The following is a 21753-nucleotide window of genomic DNA, read 5'->3' on the forward strand; positions in this document are numbered from 1 at the left end:
CTTCTAGGGGCAGCTTCACCACTTAATAACCCTATGGCTTAGTAAGTTATTCATTCTCAACCTCTTTGAGTCCCATTCCCTTTAGCTATAAAACAGGAATGACTATACCAACCCCTGCCTTCTGTGAGAAATGAATAAGCTTGCTTATGTAAAGCATTTAGCACACTGCTTAGCACAGTAAATGCTCATTACATAAGAGTAATTATGTTTTCTTTTGTACAACCTCACATAGACATTTAAATTCAGATTGCTATTTTGTTAACAAATCTCAAGCATGCAAGCATAACTCTATTCTCGGGACTAATACAAGGTGCTAACATATGCCTTCTGTGCCAAAGCCTTGTCTCCCTATAGCCACCTGCATTCTCTATCTTGTTATCAATCACTACTTCATCTGCTTAGATACCTGAGTGCACTCTCAATATAAGGGGCTAGGTGAGATCTGTCAGAGACGTTCTACAAAGAATTCTCAGTTGGTCATGAGATTAGAAATATGTTAGGGGTTCACAGACTTTAAAACAGGAAGCAACCTATGAAAAATACAGCTACCAACTCTTACTTTTGGCAAGTAAAAGCACTTAAATTTTCTTATTTTGCCAATGGTTTCAACTTACAGACCAATATTTGATTACTACTAGGTTGGATGAACCTCTGTGATTCTACTTACACATGCACAGATGCATATACATCACACATAGTTTTTTGAAGCTTCTGCAAAAAGTAAACAAGAAAACAGAGTAATTAAATTAAAACTAGAAATGAACAGTGAAAAAATAGAACAGTGAGGTAAAGCCAGGTCCAATAAGATAACTAATCATCTACAAAGTCTAATGAAGGCTAGAATGAAAGCAAAAGAGAAACAGAAAGGGGAGTGGTAGAAGAAGATGCCAAGCAATACTTTGGCTCGGGAAATGGGCATTCTTGCCCGAGGCATGGAATGGAAGTTAGCAGGCCAGGTAGGAATGGTGGGGAATGAACAGAAAATGCGCATGCCCTGTCTAAAGCTTGCAGTGGTGAATGCTGACAAGACCAAGTCCTGGCCCTGTGGTGATGACCGTTCTAATTTTTTTTAAAAAACCAGAAATATGGCTTTTAAGTGAAATCTTCCAGTTCTTTAACACTACCAACTGACTGACCTTTTTTTCTTTAAATCACTTAATGGTCCAAGTAAAATATACCTCTGGGACACACTCAGTCCTCTCATTGGGAAGCTCTGGTGTAGAGTGAGGAAAAGATGATCAAGGGTAACAACCTGAAAGAAAGTCAGAGGAAGAGGCACAGCCCAGAACAAAGACTAAGATGAAGAAGGAGGAACCAGTAAGGTGTGTTATGAAAAGTCAGAGAATTTCAAGGAGCAGTCTACTGAGAAATGCAGCAGAAATAAGATAAGGACAGGTAAGTGGTCACCGGTACTAGTTTTAGAAGCAGATTCATTGGAGTAATAGAAGCTAAAACACAGGTACTGGTTGAAGAAGATAAATAGTTCAAAACCACAGGGTTAAATGAATAGCAATGTGTGGACCTATCTCCCCCTCACATCTGCTGCTGGCACTGAGTTGGTACCGACCAGAAATGCTGTTGGCCATCTTATAATATGCAGACAGCCTCCACAACAAGGAATTACCCAGCTCACAAAGCCAATAGTGTCACTGTGGAGAAACACTCTGAGGTAGGTGTGTAAAGCCTTTCTGATTTGATGGGGGGAGAAATGCCTGTTTTAAAAACAGTAAGTTAAGCCGAAACCGGTTTGGCTCAGTGGATAGAGCATCGGCCTGCGAACTGAAAGGTCCCAGGTTCGATTCCGGTCAAGGGCATGTACCTGGGTTGCGGGCACCTCCCCAGTAGGAGATGTGCAGGAGGCAGCTGATCGATGTTTCTCTCTCATCGATGTTTCTAACTCTCTATCCCTCTCCCTTCCTCTCTGTGAAAAATCAATAAAATATATGTTAAAAAAATAAATTAATTAATTAATTAAATAAAATAAAAACAGTAAGTTAAGACAAGGTCGTTATTTTTGCTCATCAAACTCATGCATTCAGGCTCTCATTAATCCCCATGTTGATACTGTATTTGTTAAGATTACAAACATTAATAGGTGTTTCCTTTTGTCAAGACAAGAGTGACAGAAGAAAAATCAGGAGGATTATAAGTCATCCCTGTTTAAAGAATTGATACATTCAGCAATCTTGTAGAAAGGCAGTGAGTTTCAATAAGACATATAGGCATACCAATTATAATGAAATAAGACAACTATAAACTTCATGGTAAGTATATTAACAACCTTTTTAATATATTTTTAGTATGTACACTTATTTTAAAGGACCTTTATATTTAACAAATTCATTAAAATCAAATTGTCCTAACTGACACATGAGGTATAAATTAACCGTCACACACTATCAGAAGTTAAGAAAAAAGAAAGCTCTCTTGACTTCCATTCCACAAGAGACCAGAAGTTTTAAGAATTCACCCAAAGGCAAAGTAAATTAGAAAGCAGCCCTTTTATGAAGAAGCACTATTATAAGTCAGTATCTCTCACTTCTCCTAACAGTCCATTAACCCAATGACAATTCCTTAGTCATATACTATTCTTTCTTTTTTTTTTTTTTTTTAATATATTTTATTGAATTTTTACAGCGAGGAAGGGAGAGAGATAGAGAGTTAGAAACATCGATGAGAGAGAAACATCGACCAGCTGCCTCCTGCACATCTCCTACTGGGGATGTGCCCACAACCCAGGTACATGCCCTTGACCGGAATCGAACCTGGGACCTTTCAGTCCGCAGGCCGACGCTCTATCCACTGAGCCAAACCGGTTTCGGCCATATACTATTCTTTCAACTGATCTTAAGACTGTCAACAAACACTTATTAAGCACTTAATATGTAGGCCAGGCAATGTGCTGAATATTATAATAGTGAGCAAGTTATTTCTAAGCATTTAAAGAGTAGAAGATAACAGCAATAATAAGCAACAATAACAAACTAAATACAATAGCTAATTTCAAGTGAGTAGTCATTAGAAATATGCATTAAGTGGGGTACCTACCCACCTGGGTGGCAGGATTCTGGGTAGCTTGCCAAGGTAGGTGCTGTTTAAGCTGAAGACAGGAGGACAGTAGGCTAGATGAAGCAGGTTGGGTGAAATATTCAACTTTGAATGGCAGCTCAAAGGCCTTCAAGTAGGAGAGAAAAACAATGGGGTAAAGGACAAGAACTTTGTTTGCTTCCTAAATCTTACCTTGAAAAAAGTATTAGAAACCCCACGAGTTCTATTATTTCTACAAGATGCAAAGAGACTATTTTAAACAAGACAAAGTAGAAGAATCAACTGTTAAAACATACTTGACAGGAAGAAAAAACACTCTCATTTGTTCAATAAGCAAAAACAGTATAAAATTGCTAATTAAATTCTCAGAAAAAACAACTGATCGGCTCCTTTACCTAGTTCATGACAACTTGTACCAAGACAGTATATTAACAAATCTGTGCCAGCATTAATTTGCACAAACTTCCTTCTTACTGCTTCACATTCTTGCACACTAATTAATCGTTTGTCTTTTTTTCAACACCCACCAGTCTGAGAATATTCTGAGTCACTTGCCCGAAGGCCTAAATAAACCTTCATTATTTTAAAATATCCAAAATTCCAACCTGATTTCCAAGAGCCATGCCTTAAATGGCTATTATTTCACTACTTCCCTCATTCTGTTTGGGGCATAATATATTTATTCCAAATTTTTTAAATGCAAGAATATGTTATTGTATTACTTTCAATTATATGTGAGGACAATATACTAGTATAGGCTGGATATAATTCTAAAACAAACTGAGTTTTCTCTATTTCTATAATATAAAGGTGTTAACAAATAACAATTTAAACAAATGTTTATTGAATTCATATTTTATTCTTCTTTTGGCAAACAGATAATATGAACAAAACTATACTGCTCGCTATAGTTATACACATTCTTTCTTGCTTTATACAAGTTGTAAACATATTTAAGTGGATAAAATTCTTGACTTAGCACATTCCAGAATTCTGACATACTTTTTGAGTTAAAGCAAAAGAAAGCTTATGAAACTTCCACTGTATTATCATTACACAGCAAACGAAATTAGTATATCTGCTTTTAAACTAACATCTACCATTTTTTAAATACTTCAATTTTAGGTTAGAGCTAAAATGATTTTTATCTAAAGCAGTGGTTCTCAACCTTCTGGCCCTTTAAATACAGTTCCTCATGTTGTGACCCAACCATAAAATTATTTTCGTTGCTACTTCATAACTGTAATGTTGCTACTGTTATGAATCGTAATGTAAATATCTGATGTGCAGGATGGTCTTAGGTGACCCCTGTGAAAGGGTTGTTCGACCGCCAAAGGGGTCTCGACCCACAGGTTGAGAACCGCTGAAAAGTTTTATGGAAAAAAAAACAAACAGAGCTAACCATACAAATGCTGTTCATAACCATATCAATCATTTAAAGATGACATATTTCAGAGGGGCGGTGGTGGGTAAGAGGTTAACCAATGAAGTTATATACACATATGCATAGCCCATGGACACAGATAATAGCGTGGGGAAGGCCTGGGGAGGGGGCATGAACAGGTTGGAGGGAGACAATGGGGGGGGGAAGGGAGGACATCTGTAATACATTCAATAATGAAGATAAATTTTAAAAAATTATACAAATTAAAAATAAACCTATAATCAAGAAAATGCCACTCATCTTGTTAGAAAAAAAAAAAGTTACCAATAAGGTATTTTCCAATGCTTTAAATGTAGATGAAATTCATAATAACTAGGTTTCATGATACCTTATTTTATTACTTAATGCTTATCTTTTAATTTTAAAGCAATAGGTTACTTCAAAATAAAGGCAGTATGATTAGTATTTTATAATTTCATTATTTTATCAATTTCAGAGCCCCAAGAAAACTCAGGTCTCAAAACAGGCAGCCTTCAGAATGTATTTTGCTTGGCAGCAGAATGGCTTTTAATCTCTTGAATGGAACACCTTCATGTAGTACTTACTTACTCTAGTTGACCAGCTTCCCACATCATCAATGAGACTGACACCCATTTTTAATATATAAACCTGATATTTAACTGCAAATATTAGTTGCATTCATAAAGCAAAAATTCAAATATTATAAACTTCATGCTAAATGGTACTAGCTTTTTCTAATTGGGGAAAGACGGATCTAATAAAAAAAGTGTAATTTTCATAATACTTTCTTATCAAATTACCAGACACATTTGTATATATGAGTACTATCTTCTTAGAAGGAATACTGTTATGTGTAACTTGAAATCTGAGCTAGATAAATCATTCACACCAAAAGGTATTATATACTGATTTTTACTACACAGTCTGGCTCCTAAAGAGTGGCTTTCAGCTTGATCCATACATGTGATACAAACATTCTCAAATACTTCAGGGTATGGAAAGGGGACATTAAAAGGCTAACAAAATAACAGTAAAAAAGGCTTTCTTTTAATCCTAGAGAATGAAGCAAAAAGAGAAAGGTTTTGTAAGAGAAATTGGGAAAGAGGAAGGATTTGAAGTATATTTGGCCTTGGACACTTTTGACAGTGCTGCTTCAACTTGTAGAAGTTCATGAGTAAGAGAGGTCACAAATCGTTTCTCAGTGGAAAAAAGTGCAAGGAAAGCAAAGCAGCTGAGCAGTGAAGGAGAAAACACCACAAAGAGTACAAACATTTGTAGTTCTGAAAATCAGAAGTTTAAGAAACAGCAAGTAGTAACAAATTAATCAGACATTAGTATGTTGGGACCTTTAAAATGACACAAAAATAAAAGGCTAATCTATAATTCTTTACAGGTTTAAATCTGATAGGGAACACCTATATATTTTGAATCTGTCTCATTTCTTAAAGTTTTAACAACTGATTCCCATCTGAGAAAAAACATTTTAAAATTCTTAATCATTAAAACAAGCTTCTTGGCTGCACTTTGATGGGGTAATAAAAAAGCTTCACAGCATTAATTTCACTAATACCAAGGTTACTGCAATCAAGTTTCTTTATAAGGATAAATTAAATTTGCTGTCACCATCCCCACAGTATTGCAATCTTCAAGAAAAATTACACTGAAATGGTTACTGAAAGCTTTTAATAAAACATTAAGATTTATTTCAACAGAATGTTCAGGATCCCATATTAATAAAAAATATAAGCAAATAGGGTTGCATCTTGGCCTATGAATGATGCTCTCCACAATGGACGTACAAGTGTTTAAAATACCAGTAAGGGGATACTGGTTAAAGTTTATCTCTGACATTTTTTTTAAAAACCTATTAGCAGCTATGCCATAAAACTGATTTAAAGTAATTGTTTTTTTAGTAACGTTTAAAACAATCCAGCACTTGGTATAAATACTCATATTGGCACACTGTACAAAAACATAATTGTGCAACACTCTGTAAACTAGCTGCAGTTTTCAGTAACTTTGTTCACCAACCACGTGACAGAATTGTAATGTTCTCCTAAGCCATATGCGTGTCTCATATATCTGAAAGAAAAAGAAAAAGAAATTACTGGTTTTGATGAAGGTAATTCTTTGTATATAAATGTTTATTATGCATATAACACCACGCCCTCTGAATGAATCACTCCACAGATGTATCATTCAATAAACTGCATAAGCATATTACTTAAAAAGTTCAACAGCATGTGAAAATTATAAGATCTTTAACCATGTCTGCTGAGTTTAAGTCCTTAATAAAACACAATCATTAGAGGGGGGAAAAAAGATTGAAATTCTGAGTACTCAATAAGCTTAAAATTTTTACCTAAATCCAAACCATTAATGACCACCTTAGTAGGTTTATCTAATGAACACTAAAGCCGATAGCAAACTCTCCATGCTGTGTTTCAGGAGACTTCTCAGTCATGTAAAAATACTTTTACAATATGAAGAAAAAGATATCTAAAGAATAAACAATCAGGCAACGTGAATATATTTGTTTTTTCACTTGTTAAAACTTTTAGCATTATTGTCAACTCAGAACAATATTCAAACTAATCCTAAAACTTTCTAACCTTTAGAAATTATTTTATTATTAACTCATATGCAAAAATAAATCACTATAGATTTAAATAATTATCTAAATCTCACATTTTGGCAATGCTTTTTAATTCTACAATTGTCTTTAACATAAACAAGCTTATTTAATTCTGCTGAGCATAGGTGTTTTTTTAATTAATCAACAACAACCTAAAATATTTCAATAATCCTTTTTGTCTTAATTATGAAAAATAAAACAGTAGACATTTCTAGATACTTACACAAGTATTAATGGTTTGTTTGGATATTCTTCGCCAACTACAATAGGAGGAGAATCTGCCTGTATTATCTCTATTGGTGTTTGTAAAATATGAGACAGGGCTCTTAGCTATAGGAAAGAAAATGTATTAGTATAAAAATAAATAAAAGTATAAATCTTATTGAAATCATAAACTACTGAGGTATTCATGAACAGGGCAATCATTCAGAGCAGGGATTCTCTGTTTATCACTATACACTAAGAACCTGGCACACAGTAGGCACTTATATACATATTTGTTAAATTAACAAACAAACATAATATTTATTATATCGAATTCGAAAGCTTCAAACCCTGACTACATGATAGCTTCTTAGAAAGATCAATGTCATAGTAAATAAAGTGAAGGAATGGGTAGATTGGGCTCATTATATAGACTCTTTACTTTTGAGAATTTCCATAATAAAAAGTTTTTAAAAAAATCATTGTTAGAGCACCAGGCCAAATCAATTACAATTTTGGAGGGAAAGGGGGCAAAAGAGGGAACAGCGCAGAATAGGAGGTTTATTTTTCTTAAAGCTTTTCAGATGACTGTAATGTACAACTAGGGTTGACAGCCTCTGCTCTGTAATTTTCAAGGTGCAAATAGAATGAGATATGTATCTGAACTGCACTACTGTTTCATGGAATTTCCAACTAATTAGTACACAAGTTTAAGTAATTTTATACCACAGGACATAAAATTAGAACTAAAAGTGGATGAATAAGAGTTAGTAATACAATCAATCTTCACATAACCTTATGGAACAATACTGTTATACTTATTTTTTTATTATACTTATTTTAAAGACCTAGAATTTGATGCAGAGAATGGTTAAGAGGCCTGCCTAAAGTCATGAACAAGGAAATAAAATGACTTGCAAACTGAGGAAGTTCATAAACAAATTTGAAAATCTTTAATGTAGGGCCTTGATCTATGTATTGGCCCCATTAATCTGTCTAAAATGTGGTCCTTTTAGAAAGTTTTAAACCAAAGTAAGAAATTACTTCAGGAATCTGAAAAAGGTTCTATGTTTTCATACTCTATCATAAAATGTTTCTCCAAGGCACTTTTTTCTCATACCTAAAATAACATTTTAAAAAACCTTAACATCTCTTCCCAGTCTTCAGAAATTTTTTTCAACCATAATTTAAATTTACCCCATTGAAAAAAATAGCAAATCTTGCCCAGTCAGTGTTGCTCAGCAGTTGAGCATAAACCTATGAACCAGGAGGTCATAGTTTGATTCCCGGTTGGTTACGGGCTCGATCCCCAGTAGAGGTCGAACAGGAGGCAGTTGATCAATGATTCTCTCTCATCACTGATGTTTCTATCTTTCCCTCTCCCTTCCTCTCTGAAATCAATAAAAAAACATTCTTTAAAAAAAGAAAAAACAGCAAATCTTATTTCAAATGGATTCAGAAAGGAACATTTATGAGAAATGTCCTTCAAAGGATTTTTAAAAGGTTCTTCTGAATTTATAAAGAGTCACTTAGGTCTTTAATTCTCATATTAACTTGGGATTTTTATAAGAAAGTTCAAGCATCTTTAATACTTCTTACATAGTGACAAAGCTACTGTGGAAACTTCTTGAGTTCTAGAGACCCAGGAGAGGCACACAAATTAATGGGCAGTTCCCCCTGGTGACTAGAAGAGGTACAGATATAGCACTACTCAGAATAAGATTTTGCAGAAGCATTCAAGGAATACCTTGAGACAACATAGCTCTTTAAAAATATCTTTATATGTATAAAAATTGATTTCAGAGAAGAAGGGAGAGGGAGAGACAGAAACATCAATGATGAGAGAGAATCATTGATCGGCTGCCTCCTGCACGCCCCACACTGGGGATCGAGCCTGCAACCTGGGCATGTGCCCTTGACCGGAATTGAACCTGGGACCCTTCAGTCCACAGGCTGACGCTCTATCCTCTGAGCCAAACCAGCTAGAGCTAGACAACATAGCTCTTAAAATGAAATACTCAGAGCCGCCACAAACTATTCAAGATGCCTAGTCACTACACAATATTAATAAGACTGCTAGACTCATCCACCTGGCATTTTAGCTTACAAACTCCTATGCATATACTCCCTGCCTTATTTAGTGTCCACAAATGACCTACCCAGTATGCACAGGGTTTTTATTATCCCCATGCAACAATTAGGAAACTCGAGCACAGCAGGTTGACTAACTCCTGCAAAATCACAAAACTGAGAAGAGGAAGGAGAAGCCAGGACCCAAAGCTTTCCCTCTCATCTCCTGACTTTCTAATAATGCAGGCCGTCTCATCATCTTGGACCACTTAGGTGTTTTATTTTATTTTAATAAAACAAAGTTAACAAAGTAAGATAAATAATTGGAACTAAAAAAAAAAGGATCCCATTTAAATCCCTACAAGTGTCTAAAGGTATATTTTCTTACACTTACAAGCCAGTCGGTCATTATCAACTAGGAATTCAGGACACATTTGTAATAGATTTGTGTGGTAGGACTTGACCTGTAATTTCAATAAAAATACTGTTTTCTATTTCTGATGTAATTGATATGTTACTTTTCTAATACTGACTTTCATCAGTTGAGCCACTAGGGTAAATATTACTGTACCTGAGTAAACTCTTAACTTTCCTAAGTCAAAAAAAAAAAAAAAAAAAAAAAATCAAATACTTTGTCAGTAGCAGCATCACAAATGGAATCACTAAGGAAGACACAACACTAGCCTCACCAACCACAGCTCAAACGCTGGGCTATTTAAAATGAAACTGTAATTCCCTCCCTGAAGGTACATACTTACAAGCCTAGAAATGTTACCTTCCTACAAGTCAATGCTTTGTCAGTAGTGAGACAGCAAGTAAGCAAAGAAAAGGAATCTTCAAAGAAAACCTGAGATCATCTGAAAAATGTCTGGGATTTAGAAATAAGTTACCCATCCACAACCACTATGAACAATTTAAACTTACCTCCAGCTGGCCTCCCCATGCAGCTGTGTTTATAATATCATCACAGTACTTTCCAAACTCTTCTGTAGAGGATAAACAGAATATAGCACTTAATAATTGTCATAGCTCTTATTATAAAATCGCTCTTTATAGTTTCTACAATTCCTAATAAAACTACTCAAGATTTGAACTTCCTCCTTCTCTACCTGTACTCTCCAGAATTTAGTCCACTTACAGATCCAAACTTAATTCACTACAATTTTCCACCACCTTCCATCCAAGAGCAAAGCATTTCTGCTTCCCTCCCTCAGTCTGAGACCCAAGGAAGGGCCTTAACTACATAACAAGCCTACTTCCCTCTCCTTATCCCAAGCAATGACTCCCCCAAATCGTCAACTTATTCACTACCTTGACATGTACGTTATAGCCTAAAGCTGCACCTGAAAGAATACGCCAAAAGAATAAAAATGTAGCCTCTATAAAATCAGCTCCACCGTAAGATCTTAAGAAATGTGCGAAGAGAATCAGAGTAAAAGCACAAATGTGTTGAAACTCCTTTCTCAGAGGTAGCATCCAATAGGGCCTCCACTTATTATTTTGGAAACACCTTATTTGCATCAGCATCGTATATAAAATAATATATTTTAACTGCAGAATTAAATACTTAAAAAATTAACTTCCAGTACAGCAACTTGTACTAATATCTATTAAAATTATAGAAAATAATTCTATCTAAATTTTGAGATCTTTTCCCCCCATAAGGATTATACCAGTTTTTCTTATTCTGTCTCAGGAGGCATTTGATTTAACAATAACCACCTCAACTGCAACACCCAGACATAGTAAAGAGAAATAAATTACCTGGAGTATACATATCTCCTGTATTGGGATTTGTTAAAAATGGCAGAAAGTCTTCCATGTGGCTTTGCATATAGTTAGCAGTTTGGCTTCTTAAGGCAGCTACAGTCAGAGGGCATTCCCGCTCTTTCAGCTGATCTTCAATGGCTCTATACATACAGTGGCCATCCGAGGGAATCTGTTTAATCTCCAACTGTCTAGCTGCCAATATTTGAGCAAGTTTTTCACTTTCTACATGTCTAGCTCCATGTAAGTTCTCAATTTCAGCTTCAGCTATCCTTTCTTTCTGCTCCTTTTCCAATGCGGCTTTTTTATCCTAAGAAGAGGACAACGTAGGAAATTAACTCATACAAATGAGGACTAATTTACATTTATTAAGGAGATAGAAAGATAAGATTCTTAAAACACTTTTCCATCTTTCTTCCTTCTCCCACAAGCACTATCCTATTGCTGATATCATCACTTGTAGAATCTTCTATACTGAGAACTCCTTTTTTAGGACAAACTACCTTTCTCACCTGTATATACCCAGCACCTAGTTCTGTACTAGGACAAAAGCCCTCAAGTTTTTCCTTGAAAAATGTAAAAACTTTTAAAAACTATATGCCTACATGCCAAGTTTCTGAAAAATTTACTTACTGATTTCAATGTCCTAAGACTGGCTTATCCTAGTTCTAACACACACGTTATCAAATTTAAGTCCAGGCTCATACCAAGCTTTGTAACTTACCACTACACCAGTGGTAGATTAACATGCTAAAGCCTTTAGAAGGGAACAGAAATTCTACTTATATGTATCTAGCTTTGAAGAAAATGTGTGTGTGAAACAGACACAAACATTTTATTCACATAACAGATAAAAATATTCTTCTAGGTAAAAAATTAAAATATTACAGGTAAGACTAAAGTTCCCCTTAAGGACCACTACCAATACCAGTGCCTGCTCTAGCGGTCTGTTGTTTAGCCTTCCAGATTTTTTTTCCTATACATTTATTTATTTATTAATTATTGGTTGATTTTAGAGAGAAAGGAAAGGGGGAGAGGGAGAGAGACAGAGAGAGAAACATCGACTTGTTGTTCTGCTTACTTATACATTCTTGGTTGTTTCCTGTAGTGCCCTAACTGGGGATCGAACCTTAAACCTTGGCGTATCGGGAGAATGCTCCAACCAATTGAGCTACCCGGCCAGGGCCTCCTTTGCATTTTAATAAATATAGATGTACTCATAGAAAATGTGTAAAAAAACAGAACTTTTTAAAAATAAAAATGGTATACATTACATCCTGTAACTTGCCTTCCTTATTCAAATGTCATAAGAAATCTTCCTATAAAGCGTATGCAAAGAAGGGGGAGTCAATGAGAGATTTGTGATATGAAGGATAGATAGGAGGTAGAATGAGAAGGTTGGAAAAAAAGAGAAAACATTCTTGACAGTTGGACTAGGAAGGGTGAAAAACCAGAAGCAATATATGTCACACAGACGAACAGAGCACATATGGCTAGAATACCAGAGAAAAATGTCAAGAGCTGAGGTTGGAGAAAAAAAGATAGTTACAAACAGTCCTGACTTAACAAAGGTTCGACTTAAATTTGTTTGACTTTACGATAGTATGAAAGCATGCACTTTCAGTGGAAACCTTACTTCAAATTTTGAATTTGATCTTTTCTCAGGCTAGCAATATGTGGTAGGATACTTTTTCATGATGACGGACAGCAGCAAGTGACCATGAGGATAAACAACCATACACTACAGTGCAGTCATTGTGTTAGATGATTTTGCCCAACTGTAGATGAATGTAAGTGTTCTGAGAACACCTACGGTAGGTTAGGCCTAGTTGAAACTCAGTAGGTTAAGTGTGTTAAATTTCATGAATGTTAGTTCAGGTCCTTTGACAAAGAACTCCATCATTTTTTCCTACTCTCTTCTTATATAACATGTAAGACAGTACTGAGCACACAGCACTGACTTAAATACTTGGTGAAAAGATTTCCATACCCGTCTCTTTTGTGCTCTTGATATCCGAGGCGGCTGATTCTCAAGAACCAAGTTTGAAATGTTAACAGCATCAAAATCTCTCTAAAAAAAAAAGAAAAGAAACAGAGGAAGCATTAACTAGTTAATAAAAAATATTTTTAAATTAGTATTCAAAGTATTAGAGCAATTATTGAAAATCACAAATATGTGTAATCCCATAATTTGAGTAACAGCAGTAGGTCAGTATTAGATAGCATAGTTCTGTCTCCTTTCTCTCTTTATAAGAGAACATTTGCAAGATCCACAAAAAGTTTCTTTAGAGCCTTCCAAGACAATGCTCATCCCTGTATGCTTTTCTTCCTTCTTAGCATGCCCACCCATTAATCTAAATAATGCTTTTAAAGGCCAACACATTCAGCACTCTACTCTTTCCTTCTCTAAATGTTAGTACTCATAGGATAGACAAGGTCCCGTGCTGGCTCAGTTCTTTACTACCTTCTTAACCACAAATGTGGCATTAACATAATTAACCAGAACCTAATGAGCATTGCTTCTTGACCCTGGGAACAAGTTGAGTTTTTACTATCCTTTCCCATCTACTATAGGTAGAATTTAACTTACAAATATCATCAAGACATTACAATGAATCTTAAACATTAAATGGGGATCATGTACTTGCTGGAGAAAAAAGATGTTAGCCTTTTAACTATCAGGATTAGTAGCTAGGATTTTATTACTGCAAATAAGTGAAGGTAGTTTTTAGTATGACACATACACACAGAACATTCAGTGCCTCTAATAACTCGCCAAGGCTATAGTCCAAAATATGACCAAAATATCAAAATCAGATTAAGATTTCAAAGAGTGGTTATCACCTTTAGTGAAATTAGTATTCTTATATTTTTCAGAGGAATCTGTTAAAATGTATAAATTGCCATACTGACAATAGGCAAGATACAGAGAAGCATCTGGAAAAAAAAAAAAAAGAGAGAGAAAGTAATGACATAATTCAGGCAGCTTGCAGAAAGGAAACAAGCTTAAGTTAATGAAAAAGTTAGTAGTCCAAAATAAAATGGCAGTTTGTATTTGAACAGTTGGGTAATATGTAGCTTAAGAACCAAAGATTTTTGTTCCTAGAAACCCAGGAAAGAAATTTCAAAACGAAAAGCCCTGAGAGAATAAACAAAACTATCTCACTAAAAAGATGGGGAGACAAATAGGAACACCATGATTGTGACAACACAATTAAACACCCGGAGCACCAAACTTGTGACCTGCCAATAACATATCTAATGGCACAGAAGGCCCGGATCTTGATGACTGGCTAATAAAGTTAAGGAAAATGAGACTATGTTTAACACAACAACTGCTGTAAGTCAGTACATACAAGCTGTTTAGCCCTGTCAACAGCAGACCAAAAATGAACCAAACAAAATAAAATGTAATTATGGCAGGAGAATTCTGCATAGACATAAAGAACTTTCTGGCTACCGAAATGGAGTGAGGTTATGGGGTCTGACCTTTGATATCCAAAACCCAAGCAATAAACCACCCCACGATACAAAATTGTAACAGAACTCCACGTTCCCATCTGGCGTTGGCACTTAGCAGATGCTATGAATTCAGGACAATGTTCTTAATCTCGGGGAGTCTGTTTCCCACTTGAAAATGGGGTTACCTGCGCTTATGTCATAAGTAATACCTCCGTGTGTTACTCTGAGAACCATCACGAGATGTTGCATGCAATATGGCCAACACAGTGCGTGGCACACAGCACCTATTAGCTATAATAATAAAATGATGACAGCATGCCCCAATTTACCCAAGAAGCCAGTAGGTTTTCCTTCATTACCTGTCCCTAAAGCACTTTTACACCTTCAAAGTGATTTCACACTCACTGTCCCTCTTGATGCAGACCGTACCTTTACTCAAACAGCAGAGTATAAGGATATCTGGAGAAATTTATGCCCAGGAAAAGTTTTTTTTGTTTTTGTTTTTTTTTAAATATATATTTTTATTGATTTTTTACAGAGAGGAATAGAGAGCTAGAAACATCGATGAGAGAGAAACATCCATCAGCTGCCTCCTGCACATCCCACACTGGGGATGTGACCGCCACCAAGGTACATGCCCTTGACCGGAACCGAACCTGGGACCCTTCCGTCCGCAGGCCGACGCTCTATCCACTGATAGAGTCAGGGCGTGCCCAGGAAAAGTTTAAGTAACTGGACCCACGTTACAACCATACTTAATGGCAGTTTGGGGGCCGCACATCTGACCTCCCAACTTTCATTGGGTGAAAGCCTCCTCTGGTCCACGTTACCCATCTGCCCGTCTTCTGGGCAAGGACGAGTTGAAAGTGTCCCTTCTTTTGCTGACCTCCCTTTACAAAAACACACACTCGACCACAGAAAGAATGAAGGCAACGCCTGGGCATGACTGAGCGATTCCATCTCCCTCCACACGTACGATTTTATGCGGTTGATGTGGACACCTGCTGTCCAGCACCGTGGGCGGGGAGAGACCCACCTGAGCCTCCTGGGAAGCCCGCTTCAGCTGCTCCAGCTCCTCTCTGTGCCGCTGCTCCATGTCTGCCTCCAGCTTAGCAACGTCTTCCGTGAGCTGCTTCCTCCTCTTCTTGTCATTCTTGGGAACGGCATTCTTCATACCTTGAATTCTGGCTGGAAATCCACCAAAAAAAAAAACACACAAACAAAAACTTTTTAAGTCCAAAATCGAGGGGTTAGAGTTAATGAGACATAAAGGGGATGGTGAAGGGAGAGGGTAGAGAAAAAGTAACTATGGAAACAAGAGCGAGTGCAGAGCAACCCGACAAGGACCGAGAGGAGCCACAGGAAGCAGCTGAGTGGCCCCCGCCCTCCAGATAGTCTCATCGACGACCCTGTGAGTTGGCCGTGGCGGGCGACAAAATAAAAATAAAAATGACGGAAGTGTCTCCACCTTTTCCAGCACCGCTTCGGATCCCCCAAATTAAGGTGAGATATTTCCAAACGCACCCACGAGGGTCAAGGGCAGGTGACGGGGCAGGTGACGGGAGGGAGGTGGGGCTCGTTCTCCCAGGCGGCGTGGAGGGTCTCAGGCCCCGGCACTCGAGGGGCGCGCGAGGGGCGCGGGGCAGGGGACCGCGGGGCCGAGAAGGGGGCGCCCCTGGGGATGAGAGGATTCAAAGACTCCGGGGCAGGCGAGGCGAAAGGGAGTCGCCCACCGGCCACTCTGGCGAAGTCTGGGACGAGGCGGATTCGAAGCCACGACCCCCCTCACCTTGCAACTCCTTCTTCTCTTTGCGTTGCTTTCTCACCAGCTGCTCCTCTTCGTCCAACTCGTCTGCCAAGTCTTCCTCCATGTCCACCCGGCGCCCGCACTCGGAGGAACAAGCCGGCGCCGCCGGCTGGCGGGCACCTCCCACCCTTCACCCCTCACCCCGCGCGCCATTGGCTAGGCTGGCGCTAGCCCCGCCTTCTAGGCGGAACCGGATAGGCCGGATCTCTGGCAGGAGGAGGCGGGGAAAACGGAAGGCTCGCACATGCGCACTGCAGTGGGACACGCCCACCCTGGAGGGGAGCGGGAGCCGGGTGGCGCGGGGCGGGCTTTGAGGATGGAGGGCGCGGCGGGAGCAGGGATGAGCTCGCTGCCTGGAGCCTCTTGGGCCAGAAAGCTGCACTCTGGGCTGTGGGCCTTGATGTGAGGCGCGCAGAGATGACATAGTGAGAACCATTTTGGAAATTTGGTTTTTTTTTGTTCCATGGCTTTTTTAAATCTCACTTTTGGTTCCATGGCTAAGAAGGCCTATTGAAAACGTAAGAAAAAAAGAAAAAAAAGAAAAGGTAAGAAAGAAAAATCAAACGTCAGTAAAACCGTTGATAACTATCAATAGGAATCCCTCCGTTGAATCAATCAAACAGTAGGTAGTAAGTTGTTTATTGTTTTAAAAGTGTTTAAAATAATAGCAACAGAGGCACTTTAAAATGGAGTTTGAGCTGCCATCCCCAGGGCAGCGGGCCTCGCAGATCTTACTCCTCAAACCTTTGGAATTTGTTAAAATGGCCTTTGGACTCGGCCTAAAACAGCATTGCATCCAAACAATAGTTTGCAAAGATGACAATAAAACCAGGCTAAAAACTAAACACGTGAATTAGCATCACTGTGTTAGCTAACCTGCACCTACAGAAGCTCCTGTTCATGTAATTGCTTCCCTTCCTTTCCTCATAAATACCCTGCCTTTGTTGCCTGTGGGGCCTGACAATAAAGATACCCAGTAGAAGGGATCCTGGCGGCCAAATGGGCTCAAATTTTTAAAAATAGAGCTTTGCCCTGGCCCCTGTGGCTCAGTGGTTGGAGCCTCGTCTTGTGCACCAAGGGGTCATGGGTTCAATTTCTGATCAGGTGGCAGGGTCCATCCCTTGTTGAGGAGTGGGCATGAGGCAGCCGATCGATCTCCCCAATAACCCATACCTTAGCTGAACTTTGCTTGGTTAGTTTTGTATTTAGCACTGGATATGTAGCTCCTGTATCTAAGAAGAAGTCGATTCGTTAGTTCCCTGCTGTCAATGGTACCCGGGGCTCCTGTGTTGTTTTTGCCCCCACAAACCAGCATCCTTCATTGCCTGGGAGCCATATTGAGCAGAACAGAGATGGGAGTTTTATGTTAAAAGGGAAGTGAAAATAATTACACCAAAATTGGTTTTAGTGTTGTGGCGAAAGTAGGATTCCCCAGTTCCTTGTAGAGAAGGGTGGATTCTCCATTCGGCTCAGAATTCCTCATTTAAGTCTCATAGCTTCTCAATGAAGCCATTTCTAGGATGCTTTAATAGAATTTTTTTTTTATCCGCTTTTTGTACTTTTAACCGTCTCTTACAGAAGAGATTAAATGGAAATTGTGGAGAAGTACAAAGACAGAAACAGCCTCCCCGGAGGGTGCTTCTCAGTAGTCAAGCAGGCAGCCGGCCCAGAGCCTTTTTAGGGTAATATCTGAGAGAAATGAGAGTCATCTATTTGGAAGAAACAGTAAACAAGTTGCAAATTTACCAGAATTTTATGAGCCTACTGCTCTGCAGAGGAATGGAAACACATGAATCCAGACTAGCTATAAACTGAAAATGCAATCAACAGATTATGATGATAATACCTTTCTCTTTGGTTTCCTTAGCTGAGTAATAGGGCAAAATGCCATTTTAAGGCATCATCACAAATGACTGGTTACTTATATTTAAGAGGATGCGATGTTTTCCTAAGCATACATTTAGAATTAGTTAAGTCACATTGTTGCCTTTGTTACAGGGAGGCTTAACTTACCATCTTTGGGGCTTATTCATATTAAATAATAAATGAATTAAACATCATTTTCCAAGGTAAAATATGTACTCTGGTATACATGATTTCACACCTGAGAGAGAAAGTTGCTTTTTAATTGAAATTATTTTAAATTTAAAAGTTTCAAGGTTTAGAGGGCTTTTCTAGTTTTATGATAATTTATACTACTGATTTTTATATATTCTTTTTAAGATGAGTCAGTGCTTTCCCTCAGTGTGACTGTCATTGGCCTTCCTGATTTGGGTCTGTGGGCTTAATTCAAAGCATCTAAACCTAATCTGTAAATGCTCTTCTAACTGTTAATTGTATGATTGATTTTTTTTGTTTATTTTGCTTGAAGGTTATTCATACTTTTTAATTGGCTAGAAATAAAGTTATTCCTGCTTATAAAAATAAATTCATAAAATTATTTAAGTAAATGAAAGACAAGGACAGAGGTGAGTAGATTATAAAAAAAAATTTGCTATGAAGGGTATAAACATAAAAGGAACAAAACAGTGTACCACACAAAAACAGTTTATTAGAAAACCCAGAAAAGGAGATTTTAAAATAGGGTCTTTGTTTCAATTACAAAATAATGGTTAATACATAATACCTAGTTGTACTTAAATGCAATAAACCAATTAGCTCAAAATAATGCTAAGAGATTATATTGAAATGGTTCAGATGTGGGTATTGGATTCATCTAGCCTTATCTCTAACAGGAAACGTGAAGTGCCCAGAAACAATTAGAAAAATATGTTAATAAAAAATGAAAACCCCACCTAGCTGATGTGGTTCAGTAGTTGAGTGTCAGCCTATGCACCAAGAAGTCATGGTTCTATTCCCTGTCAGGGCATAAGCCCAAGTTTCAGGCTCAATTCCCAGTAGGGGGCAAGCAGGAGGCAGCCAGTCAATGATTCTCTCTCATCATTGATGTTTCTATTTCTCTCTCCCTCTCCCTTCCTCTCTGAAATCAATAAAAATATATTTTAAAGAACACCAATATACCTATCCAGTCTTGAAATTGAGGTGTAGAAGTAGTGACCAAGTGTTTAGTAAATGGGAACACAGGCCCATTCCCATGCTCCAACTCTCCCTCCCACCCCGTGGGAAATATAATGAAGGCCATCAGTTACAGACTGTGCGACCTTGGGAGTCTAGTCAGCTCCCAAGTCAAGAAAACAGCCAGCAGTTTTGACCTTACATAGCTTGCTTGAAAGCACATCCCCCTTCCCTTGTATGACCCGTTTTTCTCTGTTTTCTGTACTCTATAAAATCTTGTGTTGGGAAAGTGTGGGTGGTAGAGAAACAATGGCACTGGCCAGCGCCCTCCGTGTGGCCAGTCAGCAGGCCGATGGGACTTAGCAGTTCAGCTTCACTAGTGGCAGCATGTGTGGCGGAAACTTACCCACCTGGCTTCCATGGGGTCTTTCCATGTGTCAGTAATAAAGGCTATGTCCTTCACCTCTGGTCCTTGTCCCTGATTTTTTTAGGACTATCAAAGAACAGCGTGGTGCTCCCAGGAATGGAGCTCTTATGTTATACCAAGGAATAATCCATAGAATGGATGCATATATATATATATATAGTGGGGTTTTATAAATATTGATTAGGAGGGAGAGGGAAATAAAAACATCAGTGATGAGAATCATTGATTGGCTGCCTCCTGCATGCCTTGGGGAAGTGAGCCTGCAACCTGGGCATGTGTCCTGACCTGGTTCATGGGTCAACGCTCAACCACTGAGCCACATCAGCCAGGCTATGTTACATATTTTTATAGAATTATACAAGTTTTTATGCACATTGTTGTGTGTGTGTGTATGAGGATTCAATGAGGTTAGCAGAAATTATATTACCATTTTATATATGGTGTCAAAATGGCTCAAAATAGTTGAGTCCTGTGTAAGTTAGATAGCCAGTGTCAGTTTCATATGCAATATCATGACTTTAGATCATATTGTATGGAGGTTTTGCTTTGCATTTCAAATTCTCTCCTTCTAAGGACTTAAATTTGTGCTCAAAATGTTTCACAAGAGATTGAATGACCTGCTTTAGGATTCTCAGTAGCCACCCAGCGGTACTAAATTTTCTTGTGAATATAATTGTGTTGATGTTTTACATTCACATTTTACTATGTTTACATTTTTAAAACAATAGTAATTTAATATGAAAATAAAAATTTACATTTAAATTTTTATTCTCATTAATGAACTTCAAAAACTCTTCTCCAAGAGTGATATTTCTTTAATTCATCTTAGTTTATCTGCTCCCTAATTTTGAGGTACTTTGTTTATATTCTTTTGTAGTATCAGTTGTTAAGTTGCCTTTAATTTTCATCATCTTAGTTCTCATAACTAATATGAGGAAAATAAGGAGTGGACTTTGCTTTTTCAAAAAAAAAAAGACATCAAACTAGATTATCTTCCTGGAAATGACAGTTCAAATTAATCAACTCTTTTTTTTTTTTTTTTGAGAGAGAGAGAGAGAGAGAGGATATGAATGAATGAGGGGAAAGATTGAGAGAGAGATAGCTGAAGTCAGCCAGTGCTCAGGAAGAGAGGGTGTGTTCCTCAAGCTCTGAAGAATCAAGTGCCTATGCATTTCATTAGGAACATCTTGGTACTCTGTGCCTCATTTATATGCTCTTATTTGGTGTGTTACATTTCTGCCATTATCCTTGTGAAAGGAATTTTAGAGACAAAACAGGCAGGCTTAGGGAATAAAGAGGGTCCATGGGAGAGGAATGCATATGTGAAGGACAGCAGTATCTCTGGCCCGAGCAATTAAAGCAACTATAAGGTAGATCAAAAGCAGTCCTGACCTGAGCAGCTTGGAGAGCCATAAGGGGAAATAAAACATCTCCAGCCAGGACAACTGAGAGAGAGCCATAAGAGGGGAGATCAAAAGCAACTCCAACCTGAACAGATAAGATGGATATGTGAAGGCTACAGAAATGCCACAGGATAAGGAGGAAGACACACATTTACGAAGGATAAAAAAAAAAAAGTCACAGGATATGGAATGTTGCAAGATAAGGGGGAGAGGAAAAGGGGGGAGGCACCACCTGGGCTTTGAGCTTTGAAGCAGAATGACCAGTGAGGAAAGCATGGGGGTCCTAAATTGAGGAAGGGTCCAATTAGAAAGCGTCAGGGTCAGACAAAGAGCATATAGAAACTGGAGACAAAGGGACATGAGACAGATTTTTAGATTTTAGATTTTTTTTCCCATTAGAGAGAGAGGAGAGAGAACAGGCTTTTCCCCTGCCCAGATGGAGTTTGTATATGCTTCCAATAAACTTCTACATGTTTTATTAAAGAAGCCTTTACCAGTACTCCACGAATT

General features: G+C 37.9%; 2 protein-coding genes across 3 annotated transcripts in view; one reads left to right on the top strand and one right to left on the bottom strand.

Moving 5' to 3' along the window:
• Positions 1-3887: 3887 nt before the first annotated feature.
• OTUD6B (OTU deubiquitinase 6B) lies at positions 3888-16492 on the bottom strand. The gene is made up of 7 exons (XM_070392296.1): positions 16381-16492; positions 15628-15779; positions 13120-13200; positions 11127-11439; positions 10287-10348; positions 7312-7418; positions 3888-6535 (listed from the first exon to the last, which is right to left on the bottom strand). Exons 1-7 carry the CDS (start codon positions 16460-16462, stop codon positions 6451-6453), a joined length of 882 nt encoding a protein of 293 aa, XP_070248397.1. The 5' UTR covers positions 16463-16492; the 3' UTR covers positions 3888-6450.
• Positions 16493-16724: 232 nt separating this feature from the next.
• SNTG1 (syntrophin gamma 1) overlaps positions 16725-21753 on the top strand; it is a 121334-nt gene continuing 116305 nt past the window's right edge. For both annotated transcript variants that reach the window (XM_070392300.1, XM_070392302.1), the window contains exon 1: positions 16725-16943. The gene's annotated coding sequence lies outside the window, so the exon portion shown is untranslated. The remainder of the gene's footprint in view (positions 16944-21753) is intronic.

This window comes from Myotis yumanensis, unplaced genomic scaffold (genome assembly GCF_028538775.1).
Source record: "Myotis yumanensis isolate MYYU_CA2020_CCGP unplaced genomic scaffold, mMyoYum1.0.hap1 SCAF_15, whole genome shotgun sequence".
NCBI classification, from domain to species: domain Eukaryota; kingdom Metazoa; phylum Chordata; class Mammalia; order Chiroptera; family Vespertilionidae; genus Myotis; species Myotis yumanensis.